The sequence below is a fragment of the Callithrix jacchus genome, chromosome 6 (assembly GCF_049354715.1).
Source record: "Callithrix jacchus isolate 240 chromosome 6, calJac240_pri, whole genome shotgun sequence".
Taxonomy (NCBI): domain Eukaryota; kingdom Metazoa; phylum Chordata; class Mammalia; order Primates; family Cebidae; genus Callithrix; species Callithrix jacchus.
In genome coordinates this window covers 148,542,174-148,565,282 of record NC_133507.1, presented here as the reverse complement: position 1 = coordinate 148,565,282, position 23,109 = coordinate 148,542,174, and the positions used below count along the sequence as shown (strand labels likewise).

The 23,109-nt window shown below is 37.8% G+C and overlaps 1 protein-coding gene across 5 annotated transcripts in view; it reads right to left on the bottom strand.

Moving 5' to 3' along the window:
• RHBDD1 (rhomboid domain containing 1) overlaps positions 1-23,109 on the bottom strand; it is a 166,450-nt gene that overhangs the window by 78,132 nt on the left and 65,209 nt on the right. For all 5 annotated transcript variants that reach the window (XM_078328736.1, XM_002749925.6, XM_054257994.2 and 2 more), the window contains exons 4-6: positions 15,224-15,312; positions 13,236-13,292; positions 7,506-7,649 (exon numbers count right to left, since the gene is read on the bottom strand). In XM_078328736.1, the coding sequence (XP_078184862.1) occupies positions 7,506-7,649; positions 13,236-13,292; positions 15,224-15,312 (290 nt within the window). The remainder of the gene's footprint in view (positions 1-7,505; positions 7,650-13,235; positions 13,293-15,223; positions 15,313-23,109) is intronic.

Below are 23,109 nucleotides of genomic sequence, written 5' to 3'. Positions count from 1 at the left end.
GATCCCAACACAATAAGAGCTGGAGACTTCAAAAACCCACTTTCAGCAATGGACAAGTGTTCCAGACAGATACTCAACAACAAAAAAGTAATCTGCCCTATAGACCAAATGGACCTAATAGATATTTACAGGACATTTCATCCAGCAGCTGTGGAACACACATTCTTTTCCTCAGCACATGAATCATTCTCAAGCATAAACCATATGTTAGGCCACAAAAAAGTCTTTTGAAAAGTTCAGAAAAACTGAAATTAAATCAAGTATCATCTCTGACCACAATGAAATAAGATTTGAATCACTAAAAAGAGGAATTTTGGAAACTATACAAATGCATGGAAATTGAACGACATGTTCCTAAATAACCAGTGGGTTAATGAGGGAATTAAGAAGGAAATCCAAAAATTTCTTGAAACAAGTAATAGAAACACAACATATTGAAACCTATGGGCTGCAGTGAAAGCAGTACTAAGAGGGAAGTTTATGGGGATAAGCTCTTACATCAAAAAGGTAGAAAAACTTCAAATAACTTAATGATTTATCTTAAACAACTAGAAAGGCAAGAGCAAACAAAACAAAAAATAAGTAGAAGAAAAGTAATGAAGATAAGAGTAGAACTAAATGAAATTAAAAACTACAAAAGATTAATGAAACAAAAGTTGTTTCTTTGAGAACATAAACAAAATCAACACAACTTTAGCCAGGCTAAGAAAAAAACGGAGAAGACCTAAATGAAAATAAGAGATTAAAAGTAGACATTACAACCTATTCTGTAGAAATTCAGAGGATCATTCAAGCCTACTATAAGCAACTGTACGCCAATAAATTGGAAAACCTAGAAGGAATGAGTAAATTCCTAGATGCATACAACTTACAAAGATTAAACTATGAAGAAATCCAAAACCTGAACAAACCAATAAAAAGTAATGAGATTGGTGCCGTAATAAAAAGTTTCCCAGCAAAGAGAAGCCCGGGACCCAATGGCTTCACTAAATTTTACCAAACGTTTAAAAAGGAATAAATACCAATCCAACACAAACTATTTTTAAAAAACAGAGGCAGAGGGAATACTTCCACACTAATTCTGAGGCCAGTATTATCCGGATACCAAAATCAGACAAAGACTCCAAAGAAAACTACAGGCCAATAACCATGATGAACAGTGATGCAAAGACAGTAGCAAACTGAATTCAACAACATATTAAAAAGATCATTCATCATGACCATTTGGGATTTATCCTAATGATTCAAGGATGGTTAAACATATGAAAATTAATCAATGTGATACATCATATCAACAGAATGAAGGACAAAAACATACGGTCATTTCAACTGATGCTGAAAAAGCACTTGATAAAATTTGACATCCTTCACGACAAAAGAAACCCTCAAAAAACTGAGTATAGAGGGAATATACCTCAATACAATAAAAGCCATATACGACAGACCCACAGCTGTATCATGTTAAAAGGGGAAAAACTGAAAGCCTTTCCTGGAAGACCTGGAACACTACAAAGACGTCCACTTTCACCACTGTTATTCAACAGAGTACTGGAAGTCCTAGCTAGAGCAATCAGACAAGACAAATAAATAAAGGGCATCCAAATTGGAAAAGAAGAAGCCAAATTATCTTTGTTTGAAGGTGGTATGATCTTATATTTGGAAAAGTCCCTAAAGACTTTTTAAAAAATCCATTAAAATTGATAAATAAATTCAGGAAAGTTACAGTATACAAAATTAACATACAAAAATCCGTAGCATTTCAATATGCTAACAGTGAACAATCTGTAAAAGAAACCAAGAAAGTAATGCCACTTAAAATAGTTACAAATAAAATACCCAGGAATTAACTTAATCAAAGAAGTCAAAGATCTCTACAATGAAAACTATAACATATTGATGAAAAAATTGAAGCAGGCACAAAAAGTGGATATTCCATGTTCATGGATTGGAAGAATCAATATTGTTAAGATGTCCATAACATGCAAAGAAAATGACAGATTCAATGTAATCTCTTTCAAAATACCAATGACATTCTTCAGGGAAATAACAAAAATCATAATATTTACATGGAACCACAAAAGACCAAGAATAGCCAAAGCTATCCTGAGCAGAAAGAAGCAAACTGGAAGGATCACATTACCCCACTTCAAATTACACTATGAAGCTATAATAACCAAAAGGCCATGGCACTATCATAAAACCAGACACACAGATTGGTGGAAGAGGATAGAAAACCCAGAAACAAATCTATACATTTATGGTGATCTCATTTTCAACAAAGGTGCCAAGAGAATACATTGGGGAACAGGATAAGTCTCTTCAATAATACTACTGGGGAAACTGTATATTCATATGCAGAGAATGAAACTAGACCCCTATCTCTCATCATATGCAAAAATCAATTCAAAATGGATTAAATCTAAGACCTCAAATTAGGAGTCTACTAAAAGTAAATGTTGGAGAAACTCTCCAGGACATTGAATTGGGCAAAGATTTATTGAGTAATACTCCACAAGCACAGGTAAAAAAGCAAAAGTCAGCAAATCGGATCACATCATGTTAAAAACTTTCTTTCTAGGAAAGAAAACAATCAACAAAGAGACAACCCACAGAATGGGAGAAAATACGTGCAAACTATCCATGTGACAAGTTATTAATAACCAGAATATATAAGGAGTTCCAACAGCTGCTTATATATAGGATAAACTCTAATAGTCTAATTTTAAACTGTGTAAAAGATCCAAATAGACATTTCTCAAATTTGCCATTTCTCATAAAATGGCAAAAAGGCATATGAAAAGGTTCTCAATGTCATCAGAAAAATGCAAATCAAAATTACAATGAGACATCATCTCACCCCAGTTTAAAATGGCTTTTATCCAAGAGACAGGCAATAACAAATGCTGGCAAGGATATGGAGAAAAGGGAACCCTTGTACACTTTTGGTGTGAATGTAAATTAGTACAACCACTATGGAGAAGAATTTGGAGGTTCCATAGAAAAGTAAATATAGAGCTACCATATAATCCAGCAATCCCACTGTTAGGTATATGCCCAAAAGAAAGGAAATCATTATATCAAAGAGATATCTATATTCCCATGTTTACTGTGGCACTATTCACGGTAGCCAAGATTTGAGAGCAACCTAAGTATCCAATAACAGATGAATGGATAAAGAAAATGTGGTACTTATATACAATAGAATACTATTCATCCGTAAAAAAAATGAGATCCTGTCATTTGCAACAACACAGATGGAAGTGGAGGTCACCATGTTAAGTGAAATAAACCAGACGCAGAAAGTCAAACTTTGCATGTTCTCATTTATTTGTGGGAGCTATTGAAACAATCTTATAGAGATAGAGAGTGGAATGATGGTTACCAGATGCTGGGGTGGAGGATGAGAGGAAATGAAGATGGTTAATGGGTACAAAAAATAATTAGATAAAATGAGTAAGATGTAGTATTTAACAGCATAACAAGGTGACTACAGTCAAGAATGATTTTTGTACATTTAAAAATAAGAGTAGAACTGGATTGTTTGTAATACAAAGAAAGGACGAATGCTTGAGGTGATGGATACCCCATTTACCCTAATGTAAGTATTATACATTGCATGCCTGTATCAAAGTTCTCATGTACCCCACAAATATATATACCTTCTATGTACCCACAAAAATTTAAAATAAAAATAAAAATTAAATGTGGTGAGATGAAGAAACTAAGTAACTCTCTGCTAGTATATAACACATTATTTTTAGATGCACACTGGTCACTTATATGTCTTTGGATTAAATATTAAAATTCTTTTCCATTTTTCTAATAGGAGTTAGTATTAATTATTTCATTATATGATGAGTTCTTTACATACTGATTATAATAATTCTTTGTTAAAGATTTTATTGGTCCATCTTCCATAATTTTTTCCTTACTCTTCTGTTTAGAAAGTCCTATATTCAAAAATCATCAATTAATGATTCACTTTTATGATTTCTTTTCAAAATTACTTATTTATTTATTTCACTGTAATTCAAAATGCTAAACAAGGCCACTCTGTTTCAGATGTACCAAGTGGCCATTCGAGAGACAAACAAGTTCTACATACTTTTGTGATTTTTCATGAATGAAAAGAAGAGAATGCTTCAAATTCTGAAAATATATGTGCAGGATGAAGGAAAAAGGAGGAAAACAATCTATGATTTTGTTAAAATAAAAGGTCAGGTAGCAGAAATAATTCAGCACAACCTCTGGATCATTTAGTCCTAGTGATCTTAAACTGTGAGGAGTTTTAGAACTTAACTCCATACTCATAAAAAAGCAGCTAGATTTTTTTCAGACCAAGCAACTAGTTAGACAGAGGTAGAAACAAAACCCTTGGCTTCAAAATAATCCCAGAAATAATCTTCTCACCAAGTAAGTCTTATAGCATTTGATGTGTAAAAACCTTTTAAGTAAAAATAATTCATTTCTTAACTTCACTGAAATATTTTAAGGATAAGATGAAAAAACATAAAAATAATTTAAAATAAGGGTAGTAAAAATTTTAAGTTGTTTTGATTTCTGTTTAGTATACTCTCTTGAGTTATTTTTGCAAGAAGTTTTTTAAGAATAAGATTTAAATTTATGAAAAATCAACACTACTATCAGATGACTTTCTGAAATCTCTCAAGGTACCCTGTGTCTTTTCTTTTTATTTTTTTGCCTGTTAGTAAATATTTAAATACCATTTATTAAGCAGAAAAATTAATATTAATGACTTATATTAACTTGATAATAAATACATTTTTTATTAAGGAAACGGCCTCAAAAATCTATTCCAACTTCCTTCTGACTCCCAAAATGCAAGACCCTTCCATTGTAGCTGGATTCAAGTGTCCGAAATTGCTCCAAAATCACCAGGGCCATCAGAGGATGCTTTCATCTACAGATTGTCCATGCTCATGTCTCATTATTGAAGAAAATCATTATTTCCTTTCTCTTTCTAAAAAAGACACCTGCACTATTAGTACTAACTTCCTGTATAATTACTAATCGGGGCATATAGCAAACTTTTAGAAATAAAACTACAAAAAGTATGCTTGTCTTCTTACATTTCCTTTCTCTGACTACATTTAACACGGGAGGTTTTCTATGTCTCATAGAAATATTCAAATATTTCTATGTCTCATTAGAAATATTCAAATATTCTCACTTAGGCTACCTAATTTTTCCCTCTGAGTTTTCATCACTCTTTAATTATTTTTGAAGGCTTGTTACTTTAGAATACATATTTTCTTAACAGTAGGTAATAATCAGATGATGTCACCCAAACACAAATCCCAATCTTTCCCATCATGCTGTGTCTTGGGATTTTATTTGAAGTCAGCCTAGATGGGGATAGAGATGGACTGTGCAAAGTCCATGCTGAGAAGTTTGTCTTGCCTTACTTGGCCCCTAATAGTTCATGGATAGCCCAGTGGTGATTAAACCCCTGTGTGCACAAGAATAACCATGAGAATCTGTTAAAAATACAGGTGCTGGGGACTTTTCTCCAGATTTCAGGATTTCATGGCTAAGTTATGCTTTTGAATGATTGTACTACTGCAGCCCACTGAATACATGTGATACAGTGATTACAAAAATGGCTACAATTCTCCACCTCTCCCTCTATCTATAACCATCACATGTGACTTTGCTGTTCCTCCAAGATGTAGAAACTCTCTCCCTATCCCATGAATCTGAGCTGGTCTAGTTACCTGCTTCGGTAACAGTATACAGTATACAGTAGAACTGACATTGTGCCAGCATAAGACTTGTTTATTTCTGCACTCTCCTATAAACCTTATGCTGCAGCCTGGTGGATGAGCCCAGGCTACCCTGCTGGATGAGGAATGGGGTGAGGCGTGGAGTAACACCACCATCAAACAGTCAGGCAGGCATGCAGAGGAAGCCACCCTAGAGCAGCCAGCCCCCAGTGGACCACTGTTTACTGTTTTAATCCACAAGTTTCAGGGTGACTCTTTACCCCGTGAAAGATTACTGATACATTATCACAGTTCTGTAACTCTTCATCTGAGAAATACAGATTTATGCCTTCCTCTCCACTTCCCCTGCCACCTTCATAATTTAGGCTGTCCTTTCTTGTTCAGGCTACTGCAATATAATCTTCCAACTTGTGTCCCTGCTTATTGTCATTCCCCACCTCCATGCACACTGTTGCTGCTAAGACTGCATTCCTTAAAGTCAGAAACTATACTGTCATAATTTATGTACTCTCATCATCTAGTATAATGCTTGGTACCCGACTGGTGCTCAATCTTGTTTGCAGAATGACTGCTACTATCAGATTCTTATAACACAGCTCTGACCACATCAGTCTCCCATGCAGAGCTCTAGTGGCATTTACATGACATACTAAATCCGCTTTCCGCTTGGCCTATTTAATTATAGGACCCCTGTGATCCAGCACCAGCCTAAGTTCCCACTCTTCTTCCCTTTCTTTGCTCATTGTCCATTTAAAAGTGAGGGCTGGCAAACATGACCCTAACTTCTGTGTCTGTGCTTATACTCAGACTTCTGCAGAAAAAGCCCGTCCACAGCTCTTCAGGTTCTATGCATTCTCGAAGGTCCAACTCAAAAGCTATCTCCTCTGTGAAAATCTGATAGTTCTAGGTAGGAAAAGCTCACTATCTTCTCCCTACCTCTAGCACCTAGCCTAAGCCTCTCTTAGTCACCGGATATTAAGGTTACCTGTGTGGTATCACATCTAGTAGGCATATGCCCAAACACAGATTGTTAACTTTTTGAGGGTAGGTTCCATCTTTTACCACTCAATGCTCCCTATTGTCCCTGTCATCATACGCAAAACATCAGATGTTGATAAACGCCCTTTAAATGAATAGACGACTTTTAGTCACTACTCAAACAATAAAAACAGTAATACCGAAACTCATAATCCAAATGTAGAACAAAGATGGCAGAATAAATACAGTGTTGTTTTGAGATATCAGTTTGTAAAAGAATCTCCTGGAAAGCCTGTTCAAAATATAAATTTCTAGGCTCTACCCCCAGACAGATTGGTTCAGCAGAAGTCAAACCTGAGCCTGAATTCTGAGCCCATGTGATGTTGAGGGACATCTGCGGGAGGTTGATGGGCAGTATTTTGATACTTAGAGACACTGAGCTTTCTTTACAAATATGAATTCCAAAGTAATTCTCTCCTTTCTTTATGCACCTAAGAATTTTAAGTTTCTTGATTTTAATGCCAAGGCACCAAAGAGCAGCAGGCCTATAAAAAGAATCACTTTAACAATACATACACAGTCTGGCACCTTATTAGCTTAGGTTACTAGGAACATGGCAGGCATCACACCCCATTCTTTGTAATCACAATCTGCACACATTTTTCCTCTACATATCCTTTTTCTGAACTATTTAAAATTTAACTTGCTACAAATAGCCCTTTTTCAGACTACCTTACCACATGAGGAATGTTTTAAAATAACTGAAGAGCGTGAGATTCCTACCTCGGTCCCAGAGGCTGGCTCGTAATGCTCTCTCAAGCTGTTCTTCTTCACTCAGTCCTGCTGTGTACGCGTCATAGTTCCTGGGTGCTTCTTCAGAGTGACCTGGGCTGCCATATGGATAATAATCCTGATATCCAGAGCTGCCTACAGGCACAAGGACAAGGTTATAGAACACTATGGACTATTCTTTGTTTTATACTTCCTGTTTTGTATAAGCAAAGACAAACGAGTAAGGCATAACATTATTTTAAGCATAACAATTATCCCCCAAATAAGAAAAGATGCCAAATGGAGAATGACTCCAGAAAGGTGGGCAATGACTGCCTTGTCACTCTGGTATCCTCAGTGCCCACCACGGCGCTGGGCATGAATGAGCCCTTATGTGCTAATGAGGAAAGGAGGTATTAATTCAGAGTGTGGTCAGGTCCCGAAGAAGAGACTGGAATGAGCTACTGACATATCTTTCAGCTTAGACTACTCAATACTTGGAGAGTTTTCCGTGAAGTCCTGGCTTGAGTCAAGAGAATGGTGGAAACAATAGCTGATAAAGCCTTATTGTTTTATTGCTCTGTACAATGAGAGGCAGACCAATGTTTCATACAGATACCAGAGAATACTTCAGACAATAGCATTAAGATGTAGCCAATTTCTCTGTAACTGTAATTCTATACAAGAGATTACAGTCCCCCCCGCAACCAAAAAAAAAAAAAAAAAAAAAAATGGTTGCTAGATAAAACAAGAGAGAAGAGAGAAGAGACAACCTGGTCACTAAATAATGCTTGCTTAGGTATCCCATTAATAAAGGTCAATAACAGAGAAAAGTTCACTTTTGCAAGATATTTCCATCCATCTTTTCAGTTTGAGTTTATTCCTTACATTTTCTTTAACTGCCCAATAGTTAGAGAATTTGTTTGGAAGAGATTTTTTTTTCCCCACAGATTATTATTAATCTCATTCTGGCATAAAGAGAGAGCAGTAAAATAGTCTGATATTTTTTCTCTTCTTTCCTGCCATTATTATGTTCTTTGAAGGTGATGTTTCAAATATTTAAATAATGTGATTTTGGTTGTTGATGTAGATTCCTAATGTTTACTATGAATCTTTGTCACAGATCTTCATATGCTCCCACACATTTAGTAAGAGATTTAGTAAGGCTACAGAAAAAAAATACAATCCAGCCAAAAGAGGAACACTGAATGGCAGAATCTCATTAATTGAGATTTCATTTTCAGAATTTTTGATAGTTGGTCCTGAGGCTATTTTAAAATTTACTGTTGTATTGTTTATGCTTCCTAATATGTAAGATTAAAAGGGAAACTGTTAATCAGCATTCTAGTAGACTTTGTTTTCATATAAACAACAAATGGCAAAACACAATACTTTCAGCTGATAGCCTAATATAATTATGTTTATTAAATATTTGCCATGAAAGGTAGTTGTATCTATTAATGTTTTTAGAACAGCTTTATTGAGACATAATTGACATCCATACAATTGATCAATTTAAAGTATACAACTCAATGGTTTTTGGTATATTTTAGAACTGCACTGTCATTACCAATCAGTTTTGGACATTTTCATCATCCCCAAAAAGATATCTGTACTCTTCAGCTAACAATCCTCACCCTCCCATCCCTTCTCCAGCTCGAAGTAAGCACTAATAATTTCTGTCTGTACAGAATATGCCAATTTTGGATGACTCATATAAACGAAATCATATAGTATGTGGCATTTTGTGTCTAGCTTATTTCACTTAGTATGCTTTCCAGGTTCATCAATTTTGTTACATTTATCAGTACTTCATTCTTTTTTATGGGCAAATAATATTCCACTGTATGGTTTATACCACATTTTATTTATCTATGCATTAACTGATAGACATTTGTATTATTTCTACCTTTCAAGTATTATGAATAATGCTGCTATAAGCATTTGTGAGCAAGTTTTTATATGGACATATGCCTTCATTTCTTTTGAGGAGATACCTAGAAGTGGAACTGCTACATCACATGGCAATTCTGTTTAACTATTTGAGGAAATGCCAGAATGTTTTCCAAAGTAGCTGTACCACTTTCTATTCCTAAAAGCAGTGTATGAGGGTTCCAATTTCTCCACATTCTCACTAACACTTGCTACTATTTGCCTTTTAATTTACAAACATCCTAGGGCATGAAGTGGTATCTCACTGTGGTTTTGATGACTAATAATGTTGAGCATCTTTTTATGGGCCTATTGGCCATGTATATATCTTCTTGGAGAAATGTTTATCCAGATCTTTTGTCCACTCCTAGTGATTATGACAAAACTCTTCTAGCTTGATTCTATTTTACTGAATGTCCGTGAAAGTAAAAAAAAAAAAAAAAAAAGAAATGATTTAAATAAACAACAAACAAAATTGTTTAGGATGTTGGAGCCTAATTCGGAAAAGCCTTGCCCCAGTGCAGTAAACATTAATGAGGATTTACTAAATACCTCCAACAACCCAACTTTCATATCTTATCTCACCTGTTTCCCATGTCAAAATATTAACATTATTGATATTTAAAACAGGAGAAGGTAGGCCGGGCGCGGTGGCTCACGCCTGTAATCCCAGCACTTTGGGAGGCCGAGGCGGGTGGATCACGAGGTCAACAGATAGAGGCCATCCTGGTCAACATGGTGAAGCCCCGTCTCTACTAAAAAATACAAAAAATTAGCTGGGCATGGTGGCGCGTGCCTGTAATCCCAGCTACTCAGGAGGCTGAGGCAGGAGAATTGCCTGAACCCAGGAGGTAGAGGTTGCGGTGAGCCGAGATCGCGCCATTGCACTCCAGCCTGGGTAACAAGAGCGAAACTCCGTCTCAAAAAAAAAAAAAAAGCAGGAGAAGGAGACAAGTACCCTTTCCAAATCTTCACAATGGCTTAAAACTGAATTTGGATCTGGACGCAATTTTAAATATGAACAGTTATTCATAAACTGGTCTTTATCCAACAGAATCAGAAAAAGTCAGCTCCCATTGCTGTGTTGAGGAACACCCAACCAGCAACTTTCATACCTTGAGAGTAAAGGAGACCATGGTAGTGTTTTTACAAATCTTACTTTTCATTCCTTATCAAAAAAAAAAATCTTTCATACACGGACAAATAGTGAAAACACAATTAATATATCTCCGTGAAGAATAAAAGAAAGCAGCAACCACTCTGCAACACTAATAGAATATTTATAGATGCGTCACTGTGGGATGCTTCAGCAATCCCTGCATAGAGAAACTGCCCAGGTCCCTAAAAGTGCCAATTATTTTACAGGAACACAAAAAGCATATTGGGTAATTTCCCACATGGCTCATTATCACTTTCAAACCCCTGTGGAAGGGCATTCTGTTACATGAGATCTAAGCAGCATTTATACCAATCCACCCCCCAAAATGCTCAGGTAATTCAAAAGCCAAAATAACTCAAAATCTTTGAATATTCACTCACCACATAGAAATTATATACTTATGTAGAGTTTTAATTGCCAGATACTCATGCAATGATTTGAGGCAACATTTTCTTGATGTAGAAAAACATTTTTCTTCATACTGTTTCTTATTTTAAAATAATCTCACAGTTCTTCAATGAAATAAAGTCAACAACTCTAAACATCTGAATATTATAAAACCTAATTTGGAACTTGTCAGACAAAACGTGGGGAAAGAAAATGGGAAAGTTCTGGTGCCTTAAATCAGAAAGAACAGTGTGGTTAAATGTTCTATACCATCAATCATAAATCATCAACAGGACCAAAAATCTCATCGATATCTATTATAATGAGAACCGGCCCCTCCCTTAGGACCAAAAATTTTCTACGGCAATTTCACTCACCCACTCAGATGTTTTTAAATTTTCATAACAAACATTCCTGGAAAAACCTAGCAATCAAAGACTTAAATACACTTAAATTATGTCCTGAGATGAATACTAGTTTTTCTTTTTAGTAAAAGAAACTCTGGTTATCATTATTCTATTAACTACTCCATCTGTTCCTTATATACATACCAGGATTTCATGGCAAAGGAGATCAAGAAACACCACCGAGATTAGAAAAATTGGTAACAGCTTTTTAAACATTCATGAGGTTCTCTGACCTATAAAGACTTTTCCAGCTAAGGACAACCATATTAAGAATAAATCATTACTTGTAAGATATACATATGCTCTCATAAAAGTTCCCTAGATGACCATTAGCATAGCCACCTGGCCTTCTGTAGCACTGCCTTTGAAGAAATCCAATCACTTCAGAGAAAGACATATAAATATGGTAATCTTACAGAGGTTAAAAGAGGTAAAAAGGGCTTTTTATTTTTGCCCTTAATTCTCTGTCCGTGTGTCTGTTGTGTGCATACTTCTTCCATATAAGAAGAAAATAAGCTGTTCTCTTCAGTTCTCTTTTTTAAAAAATAGAAAATAAATGGAATGCAAGAGAGAGAGGGAGAGTAAGTAGAACCACCCTATTTTGTAAGGTTAAACTGGCAGAGTGCCCATCTCATATCCTTAGATGGTAGAAAAGGCAGGGGCTAGGAATAAGATTCTACTGGAACACCCCATACCCACTTGTTTACGCATTGTCTATGGCAGCTTTCAAGCCACAAGGACAGGTTACCTAGTTGCAGCAGAGACTATGTGGCCAATAAAGACCTTACAGCCTGAAACATTAGCTGTCTGGTCCTTTAAAGAAAAAACTGCTAGTCTTAGCTTTAAGCTATAATGGTCGTCAATTAATACAAAGAGAAACACATCTCAGTCCATCTGGGATGCTGTACAAACAGCCATAGACTAGCTGGCTTAAGCAACAGAGCTTATTTCTCACAGTCCAGAGGCTGGAAGTCTGTGATGCCAGCATGATCAGTTCTCGTAAGGACCTCTCCCAGGTTGCAAAAGAGGGTCCTTACCAGAACTGATCATGCTGGCATCCTAGACTTCTTGTACCCTCATGCGGCAGTGAAGGGGCTAGACAGCTCTCTAGGGTCGCTTTTATAAGGACACTAATCCCATTCATGAGGGCGCTCCCCTCATGACCTAATTTTTTCCCCAAATTCCTACCCTACTAAAACCATCACATTAGGGGTTAGGATTTCAACATATGAATTTTGGGAGGGGCCCATTCAGTTCATTGCATTAAGACGTGAGTGTTGCAATGGCCACAGCTAACACCTGTCGGCTGGGCCTGATCCAAGACACTACCGTGTAGCCACCCCGGACTGGAATGCAAAGGCTTTAGCCTGAAAAAGCTCTTATACTTTTAACAGGAAGTCCTTTCTATCTATCTACACAGACATTTAGAAAAAAGTACATTCTTCCTCATTAAGTCACATGGCATTTATTAGAGCATCTTAGGGTATGCAAGTATCCCATATAGATGGGATGGGCTGTGGAGAACTGTATACCTAAAACCAACTTCTAACACTTTGCCAGGAGTAGAGTTTCAGTCTCAAAGGACCAAGGTCTAATATGAATCTTATCACATATCTGAGACCTTAAACCAATCATACCATGTTTTCATGCCTGAGTTACCTCCTTCCCTACCAACCCCCACAAATGTGCTCCCTAGGTTACGCCTCTATCTAGCTTCCAGGCATGTTAGAGGCACAGTTACATAACATGTGAACTACTCTACCACAGGATAAACTAGTATCCTAAAGTACTCTGCAGAGCTGAATACTATAATTTTAAAAAGAAGTTAAAATTTATTAAATGAAATAAAATGCTTACCTGAACTATTAAAGTAGTATTGCTGTCCTGGGTAACCAGCATTGGAGGAAAAAATGCCTAAACATAAAAGAAACAAACATTTTAATGACAGCCATAAAGCTTTAAATGCTAATTGTTCCAGTAATTAGGAAGTTCTCTGGGAGAAAGCCCAAGGTAAAGTCCCTTTTGTTTGGGGGCCAGCCCTACAGGGAAGGGGGAGAGGGAGAGAGAGAGAGAGAGACAGACAGACGGACAGAGAGACTCTGTGTGTGTGTGTGTGTGTGTGTGTGTGTGTGTGTGTGTGTGTGTGTGTGTTAGGGAGCAGACAATGAAACCCTAATTTACACTCACTGAAGTTTCTTAGTCTTTGCCTGCCAAAGTACCAAGGCTTGGCTTTGATTCCTCTGTACAAGCAGAGATGCACCAGGTAAACTGAGAACCTTCCTCAAACAAGGGCGTTAGGAGAGCCTGCTCTGTACCCTTCCTAGGAGACTTTACTCTTTCTTGTCCCTAGAGAGGCAGTAGGACTGCCGACTTAAGTCAGCTGGCACAGCTGAAGGAAGGTAGAGAGGGAGGGGCAAGGGGCACACCCTCGGGGTGACCCTCCTTTTTCCAGGAGGCATCAAATAGTAGCTTCCGCATGCTGGGTCATTTTCCATAAGGTTCCTGTGTCCTTGAATTCTCAGCTTGCAGAAAAAAGGCCGAGTTTGCAGGCTATTTGCAAATTGCACTGAGTGTTCTAATTTTCCTATTTAATTTTCTATTGTATTTATTACTTTGAAAATAGAGTGGTATAAAAATAAGTCTCCACTTTTTTTAAGGCTTTTAAAACTAAGAGTTTAAATATTATAATTATGGGGACTCCTCTTTACAAATTAAGCAAAGCACTTGCTTAAATTTCATACCATGTCTGCAAAGCTTTACTAACCACTTTATCATAAACACACAGAAAAGAAACAAGACATTAAACTCCTGAGCATCGTTTCTTTTATCAGTACTAATGAGTATTAAATTCTATTGAAAATATAATAAAACTGGACATTTTCAATATATGAAGCTCCCACTGCCTCCTCTAAGTACATACAGTAGAAACACATTAATAAGCAAATGCGGGAAAATGAGAATCTGCTGAGATGCAACACAGTCTGTAAAAATCAACCCAAGGTGAACACAACCTGCTAATAAAGGTGCCAGAGCAGTGCCTGCAAAGCTTTCTAATATCATGAATATTATATGGTTCTCAAGAATACCAGTCATCAGCACAAACTGTGAAACAAATTATTTATGGTTCAAGAAAAGGTAAAAACAGTCTCAGAAGATTTCCCATGAATAAAAGACGAAATATTGGAACTCAGTCTATAAAACAAGTGTTTGCAAACCAGTTTTCTTACAAGTCAAAATCAGTATAGCATTTAAAATTAAGAGGTCTAAAAATTGCAAGTATTTCTAAATGAAATATTTTCATTGAGTATCAATTTGAAGGGAAAAAAACAAATTAAAAAAAAAAACAGGAGCTAAGCTTCAAGCAATAACAGACTTGGCTTGGCTATGCATGAATATATGGCTCAACCACCAAGGTCATCATTCTGAATTCTTTAAAATACTGGCCTTGCACTTTGTCCAGCCAGGCTTTGTTTCCTTTTTTAACTTTGCCTTGCACATATAATTCATGGAATATTCTAGAAGAATGCATTATTTTAACGCACTTCAGTTCTCTGCATTTTTTAGGAAATCGTGGTTTTCTGTGGGTAGCATTAAGGTTGAAGGTATAAATATATACCAATGTTTGTCCCCTACGAAAGTATCAGATTCACAATTTAACTTTGCAGCCTCTTTTGTGGAGCAATGTAAGCAACTGCATTGGTTGTTTTACCTTTGGGTTTACAAAGAAAAACATATTAGGGAATTCCTGAGTTGAACCACAGGAAAACTTGGGGTAGCTTCTGTTCACATTAAGATTAAGATGAACTTCTAACTTGTTGTCATGCCAAAGGCGTTTCATTCTCTACCTGCACATGCTTCCATGATTTTCTTCAGAGGCCCTTGAGTGTACATTAGTCCAACAAGAATCCCAGCCAGATGCCCAGCGAAGGAAGTCCTAGGAGGGAAGGAGACCCTTTGTGAGTATTTGTTCTGCTGCGATTAGAGACATTCTGTCTTCTCATTAGCCCAGGGCATGTCAAGTAGTCAGTCCACAGGCTTTGTTCCACAGAGTCTTTTATGCTGAGCAGCATTTAACTCAGTCCGAAGAACATTTTCTACCTTAAAAAAATAAGTACAATGCATAACAACCACCACATGTTTAAAATGCAACACCCCTCCTTAACCAGGGGAAGTGTGTTGGCTCTTCCAGAGCAGCGGAAGCATTTTGTCAAGACAAGTCATTATACTGCTTTCAGTTGTTCTCTGTACCTCTTATCACAAAACATAAATGAAATCAGTTTTCTGTTTGGAATTAAATCTGAAATTATCCAGCCATTGTGAGGGATGATGTCTGTGTGTGTTACGGCAGGGCAGACTGTTGCAGTTTTCTACACCACTGATGAGTGAAGCAGAGAGCAAGTGAAACTCAGCAAAAGAGACTGAGATGCCCACCTGCAGCCCCCAAAGTTGTCTTCATATGTATCTTTCAGTCGCTGAGAATGAATAAACAAAAATATACATTTCAAACTTGAAAGATGAGTTAGAAAGTGGTTTAACTCTTCTTAAACTGGCATCTAAAACTGGCGATCACTTAGAAAATTTATTTTGAGAAGTTTACTTCGACCCAAGTGGCAACGCTCTTTGTGGAGTTCCCTGGCTGAATCACGTCCCAGCCTGAGTTTAAGAAATTACTAGGGATTCTCAAAAACCTCTACATTTGACCATAAAGGGGGGTCCCGCACAACGAGTTGTTCTTTAAGCATCTGACCTCAATTTCCAGCTGCCTGCCACCCTTGAGAAAACCCCTGTGCACATGTGCACACATCCATTGACACTTTAAACTAGGCTTTTCTGGGGTGCCACTCCCACATCCCCTTTGTAATGCCTCTCACACCCATCCCAGCCTTCCCATTCCTACTGCCACAACCATGCTTACTGATACCTGAACTGTTTAGAAACATCCAACACTGGGCACATAGGGAACCCCAGATGAATGTGTGTTGAATGAATAAAATAAATGAAAGAAAATCATCCAGCTGGTCTCCCTGTGACCCAGCTCTTGCTCTCCAGTGCATCGCACACATGGCCATCAATTATCCTCCCAAGGCAGAAGGCAAGTGGTATCATTGCCATCCTCTGAAATTCACTGGCTCTTACAGAATACTCCAGTGTGCGTTCAATCCCTTCCAACACTCGGCCTTGCCCATCTCTGCAAGGCAGAGGGTGGAGACCCTCGTTGTCTGCTACATCCGTTACCACATGCCCCACTGACACACTCCTGAAACACTCTCAGTGACCACAGGCCAAGCCAAGCAGCACCTCTGTCAAAAAATCTCACCCCAGTTGAAGAGTTGCTCTTTCCTTCTCCTGCCTCCCCTTGGAGACATACCTTATTATGGCATGAAGCCAGCCTGCTGGTGGCAAAGTGCTTATATGTCTGCCTGCCCTTCTGTCTGTCTCTGTCACACACATATTCCCTGTGGGCAGCAATGGTGTCACATTATACAAAATTAGAAGCTTAAAAAAAAAAGCCAAGCAAATGAATGCATTCCCATAGCCTGGAATAGTGACCTCTCATTCCAGAACAGGGGCAACTGAAAGTCATGAAGGAGTCTGATAGAGACTCCAAGAGCACAGCCATTTTTGTGGCTTTCACATACGTATTCCAAACACCTAGGACAATGTCAGGCACAAGAGAGTCCCTCAAGGATGTGTTGGATGAATGGCTCGAGTGTGCCAGGACTGTTTCACCAGGACCATCAGGAGGTAAGTTAAAACCACTCCATCTTCAGCTCAGGGTGCTTACTGAGCCATGGCAATCACAAAGCTAAAAATCTGCCATTCGGTAACCAACACATTAGACTCAGAGTCAAAACCAACACATTTTGCCTACTACAGCAGCAGCCTAGGGAAGAGTCCCTGAAACACCACAAGCAAGATGGTTTTGAGAAATTTTCACTGTCTCCAAATATGAAAAGACTTGTTTGCTCTTAGGAAAAGAACATGCAATGAGGAACACTTGCAAGAAAGAGACATTGCTGCTTGTTCCCATTAGCCAATTAAATGACACTATTGCTCAAACAAGACCTCACGTACCTATGCACCCACTAAAAGTCATGGCACATGCGTGTGCATGCACACACATACACACGCGCGCACGCACACACACACACACACCACATACAGGATCATTCCTTAGGATAGTATTATTTTTATCAAATATATCTACCGAAACAAGAGGGTTCCCTGACCTACCCTGCAGGACATGCCACAGAGGCGTGACTTGTCTATCTGGCAGCAATGCATGCTTAAACCCCTTATGGGAAGGGGAGTCCACAGATGCACAGGTGCAGGAGCTGGGACGAGTGCCCCTGGGTTTCAGCCCCAGGGCAGCGTCCAGAGATGTATGTCTGTGACTCCTGAAGCCCAAGTGGTCGCTTGTTACAGTGTGTTCCTTTAGCCTTGCCATCCATAGGCAGCTTAAGTGTTAGAAAGCTCAATGGACCCTCTGCCTTTTCACAAAGGCAGAGGGCCAGTGTGATAGCTTTCTGTATCCCAAGCTCTTGTCTAGCATCCAGGAAAAATCAGGTCACACGTGGACTTGAAGGATGAATGTGGGGCTTTTATTGGATGAGGGCAGTGGCTCTCGGTGGGATGGAAGGGGAATAGAGTGGGAAGATTATCTTCCCCTCGAGTTTGGCTGTCCAGTGACCTATCTCCCCACCGATCATCCCCAGGTGAACTCCTCTCAGCACTCAGATGCTCCTCTTCTCTCTGCTATGCCATTCTGCTCTTCTGTTCAACTCCTTGTCTCCTTCTGAAGCCTGAGATCTCAGGTTTATATGTGTACGGTATAGGAGGTGGTGGTGGGCCAAAAGACAGCTTGTGGGTGCAAAAACAGGAATGCCTGTTCCCATTTAGGGCTATAGGTTTCCAGGCTTGAGGGTGGGACCTTTGCTGGGGAACTGCCTTCTTCTACCCACTATTTCCCTATCTCCTGTCCATGTCGCTACTTCACAAGTTGTGTGACCTGATAATAAAAATATGGGATTGAACATTTCTTGCCCATTTTCTGGTAAGAATAGTAGGAACTATGCTTTAGCTCCCCAACCATGCTAAAATATTGTATAGCAGTGCCCCCATGATCTGCAGACCTCCAAGGGGATGGCGGAAACCATGGATAGCACTAAACCTTATATATACTACGCTTTTCCGATCTCATAACCAAAACAACTACTATGTGACTCATGGGTGGGTAGGACAGACAGCATGGACACACAGGACAAAGAAATAACTCATGTACCGGCTGAGACAGTGTGAGATTTCACCACGCTACTTAGAGCAGTGTGAAATTTAAAACTTATAAATGGCTTATTTCTGGAATTTTCCATTTAATGTTTTTGGATCAAGGTTGCCTGGAGCTAACTAAAAATGCAGAAGGCAAAATCACAGGTAAGGGGGACCACTGTACTTATTTTATTCTATGCCCAGGCTCAGTACAATCAGCCACCTATTAATAGTTCTAAAAATGACATAGAAAGTGGCAATTTGAGAGATACAAAGAAGTGGCCAGGACCAATTTTTAAAAAAATAATAACTTCAATTTAGATGAAAATAATATAATAATATCAGTATTTCTGAAACTGGTTTTAAACCAACCTTCATGGTGAATCACACAGATATAAAATAACATAGAAAGAAATTTCAATTTAAAACTTCAACCTATTAAACAATTAATCTTGAATCTCATTTACAATTTACAGTACAATACAGTGAAATGAATTTCTTACCTATCTTTAAATGGTTTTCAGAAGTTTGAGTTATAATCTAATTGCCCTAATATAATTTCAAGTATCTAGGGAAGGGAGGCTCTCAGTCCCGGAAACTCACTGCATCATCCTCCTCCAACATGCAGCATTTTCCACAAAAGTTCCATCTCGAAACATTTAACTGGTCTTGTTTCATTTACACTCCATGAAAGTGTTTGCTTTCAAAAAACTGACATTATGATCTTATTCAATCAAAACCGAGAATCTCTCAACATTACACAAAAAATCAGAGAATGAATTTCACCAATGTAAAAGGAATATAAAACTAATTTTAAGAGGTAAATTAACTTTCTCCCTACTCTTGGTAACAGTTTGAAAAATCACCTCCCTTCACCCTCTAAGAAATACCCACATGCTGAGCGAGAAGATGGACCTGCAGATGGGGAGAAAGCTGAACTGGGAAGGTGGTTCTCACTAGTCCTAGGGTTAGGGTACTTCACCCTGAGCTGGGGGTGCTGTGGAGACAGAAAGAAGCCCTGGGCTTTTGGTGAAGATGACCCATCTGAGTGCTCTGATCGGTGGCTGGGATCTACCTTCAAACATAACAGCATCAAAACCAGATTGGGTTGTCACAATCATAATTATAAATGTTAAAGAGAAGTTGTAAAGCTTGAGGTCTCTGAATAAGCCTGTGGCTTCATTCTGTTCTTAGCTATACACGGAAGCTGCCATCTGAAGCAGCATGCAGGGAAAACCCTGCGACAACCAACAACTTGCTCTTGACCTTACTGGGTCTTAGGCTAGGACTGGGGATTTGGTTATGACCTACTACTCTCTATCCTATTCAGAGTAATTCCCTCCAGGACAGGACCACCACCAACTTTACATCCATGACCACGCCTACTACAGTAAACAACTTGACACTGGCACTCAGTACGGAACTGCCAGATGAGAGGAAGACTGAAATTTCAATTACACATAAAATACATGTATCTAAAATACACTGTATTTAAAATATCACAAGTGACATGTGTATGCCTTTCTTAGAAAAAATGTCTAGTCAAGTGCTTTACTCATTTTTCAGTTGGGTTATCTGTTTTATTGCCACTGAGTTGTAATTCTTTATATATTTTAGATATTAGTTCTCTACTGGGTATATGGTTTGCAAATAGAGTCTCCATTCTACAGGTTGCCTTTTCATCATGCTGTTTCCTTTGGTACAGATGGGCAATGAGAACATGAAAAGCTGCTCAACATCACTAATCATCAGGGAAATGCAAGTCAAAAACCACAATGAGACACCACCTCACACATGTGAGGATGATTATTATAAAAAAATCAAATGATGCAACAAGTGTGGGCAAGGATGTGGAGTAAAGGGAACCCCAATACACTGTTGGTGGGAATGTAAACTTGTACAGCTATTATATAAAACAATACACAGGTTCCTTAAAAAAATCTAAAAATAGAAATACCATATGATCCAGCAATTCTACTTCTGGGTATATACCCAAAGGAAATGAAATTAGTATTTCAAAAAGATATCTGCACTCCCATGTTCATTACATCATTGTTCACAATAGCCAAGATAAGAAAAAACCCTAGTGCCCATCAACCAATAAAGAAAATGTGGTATGTATACATACACACACACACAGGCACACACAATGGAATTTCTATTACCCAGCTTTAAAAAATAAGGAAATCCTGCCATTTAAGACAACATGGATAAATCTACATGACATCTTCCTACGTGAAATAAGCTGGATACAGAAAGACAAATACTGTAGGATCTCACTTATATGTGGAATCTAAAGTAGTCAAACTCATAGAAACAGAGTAGAGCAGTGGTTGCCAGGGACTTGGAGATGGGAGAGATAGGAGGATGCTGATCAAAGGCTACAAACTTTCAGTTGTAAGATGAGTAAGTAAGAGAGCTAATATACAGTATGGTGCATAGAGTTAATAATAATACATCACACTGTATACTTGACATTTGCTAGGAGAGTAAATCTTAAGTGTTCTGCTAACTACTTGAGGTAAGAGATATGTTAATTAGCTTGGTTGTGGCAATCACTCTACATATATATGTACATCAAAACATCACATTATATTATCTTAAACATATACAATATTTGTCAGTGATGGCTCAATAAAGCTGGGGGAAAAATGCAAGTTGTACGTGGTCACCAGTTAATAGTTGTTTTAGCAGGAAATCTCACTGGTATAGATAATGACTGAACACAGCTTCCCCCCGCCTACTCCATTACATACACTTGAACAATGTATTACACAAAATATATGTTCAATTAACAAAACAATAACAATACATATTTTATAATATACTAAAACTGGTAAATTAGAAGCTTTATTTCATTAGCTTAATAGTGATTATCTTTAGAAAAATCATAAGTATAATCAAATACTGACTGTGATACTGAGATACAGTCACAGGGGCCAGGCAATACCACTGCTGCTTTTACCCACAGAGGTCATACAATGTACACTCGGACTACAATGAGAAGAAAAGTAATTTGTCCAGGGTCACAATGATTCTGCAAGGAAACCAATAGCATCACTATTCAAATTCAGATCATGTATCTCATCTTGAGAGCAAGGTAAATATCGATGTAATTTCACTTTAATAAGGAACAGTAACTGAATCCAGTGGTTCTTAAACTAGTTCAAATTCTAAGCATCTTTAAGCGTCTGATGAGAGCCAACAAGCCTGTCTTCAGAAAAACTGTGCATACACAAAGTACATCACCTGTAATTTTAGGAAGTTCGTAGATTCCTTCAACTCCATCCATGGACCCCTTCTTAAAAACTCTTGCCTGAGGTGAATAATTCATCACAAACAAGAATTTCAGACATCAGCACCAAACCAAAGTAGTTCTATATTTAACTGAAAAACATCTTGCTAATACTCAAATCATAGCACAGAGGTAGCCATTTATTCTGATTACTCAAGTTCATTAACTTATTGTCCAAATTCTTTGTTGTGTCATTGCTTCTTTAATGGTCCAACGTATTTCTGGGTTCAGTTTCTTCCTTGTTACAATATAATGTTTCATAGTTCTTTCAGTTAATATTTGAGAGTAAAAATTTCACATGTACCCCAAAACCTAAAATGCAATAAAAAAAATCATGAAAAAAAAATTATCTGAGTCTCTGCATGTCCTAAAAGGTCTTTATTCAGCATCCTACCTTGATGACAGGTATAGGGTCTACTGCTGCTGATAATAAATGTACTGTCAGTTGGAAAGGCATTCCTCTGTAGGCAATCTGTCTTTTCTCTCAGCTTTTAAAGATTTTCTCTTTATTTTGGACAAACTGTCTTTACACCACCATCATCGTAGCTGGTTGTAGATTTATTTAACCTGCTAAGACATGCTGTGTTTTTCAACATGAGGTTTCACGTGTTTTTACAATTCTGAAAATCCTCACCCATTATTTTTTGTCCTGTGGACCTCTAGATATTCAGCACTTGTATGTTTCCTGACATGGAGTGCTCGATATATGTTTATAGAAAAAAAATTAATAAAATATAAGGCTACAATCAAATCAGTGTTGCTGTACATTATTTATACGGGATAATGATAGTAAAAAGGCAATTTTGGAGCAAAACTAAGATTAAGATATTAATGGATTTAAGCTATGCAAACTAAATGCAGGTGTTATTAACACCAACAGACAGTGTTATTTCCTATCAAGACAGCTTAAGCTGCTCCTCATCCATGTAACAGGCAGTCGTAAGGCTGAGTTAAGTGGTTATGGAAAATGTTCCTGCTCTCATGTGCCACTGTGACAGAATCAAAAACTAGAGCTATGACTGAAAGCTGTGACAAGCTATAAAGGTCCTCCTCTATTAAATGGCAAATTCTTTCCACAGTTGAAGAGGCTGTCTCTCAAGCATAGCTCAGAAAGCAGCAAATGTATTACTCTGAGACATAATCTTACAATGTATGCAGCGCAAATGACCT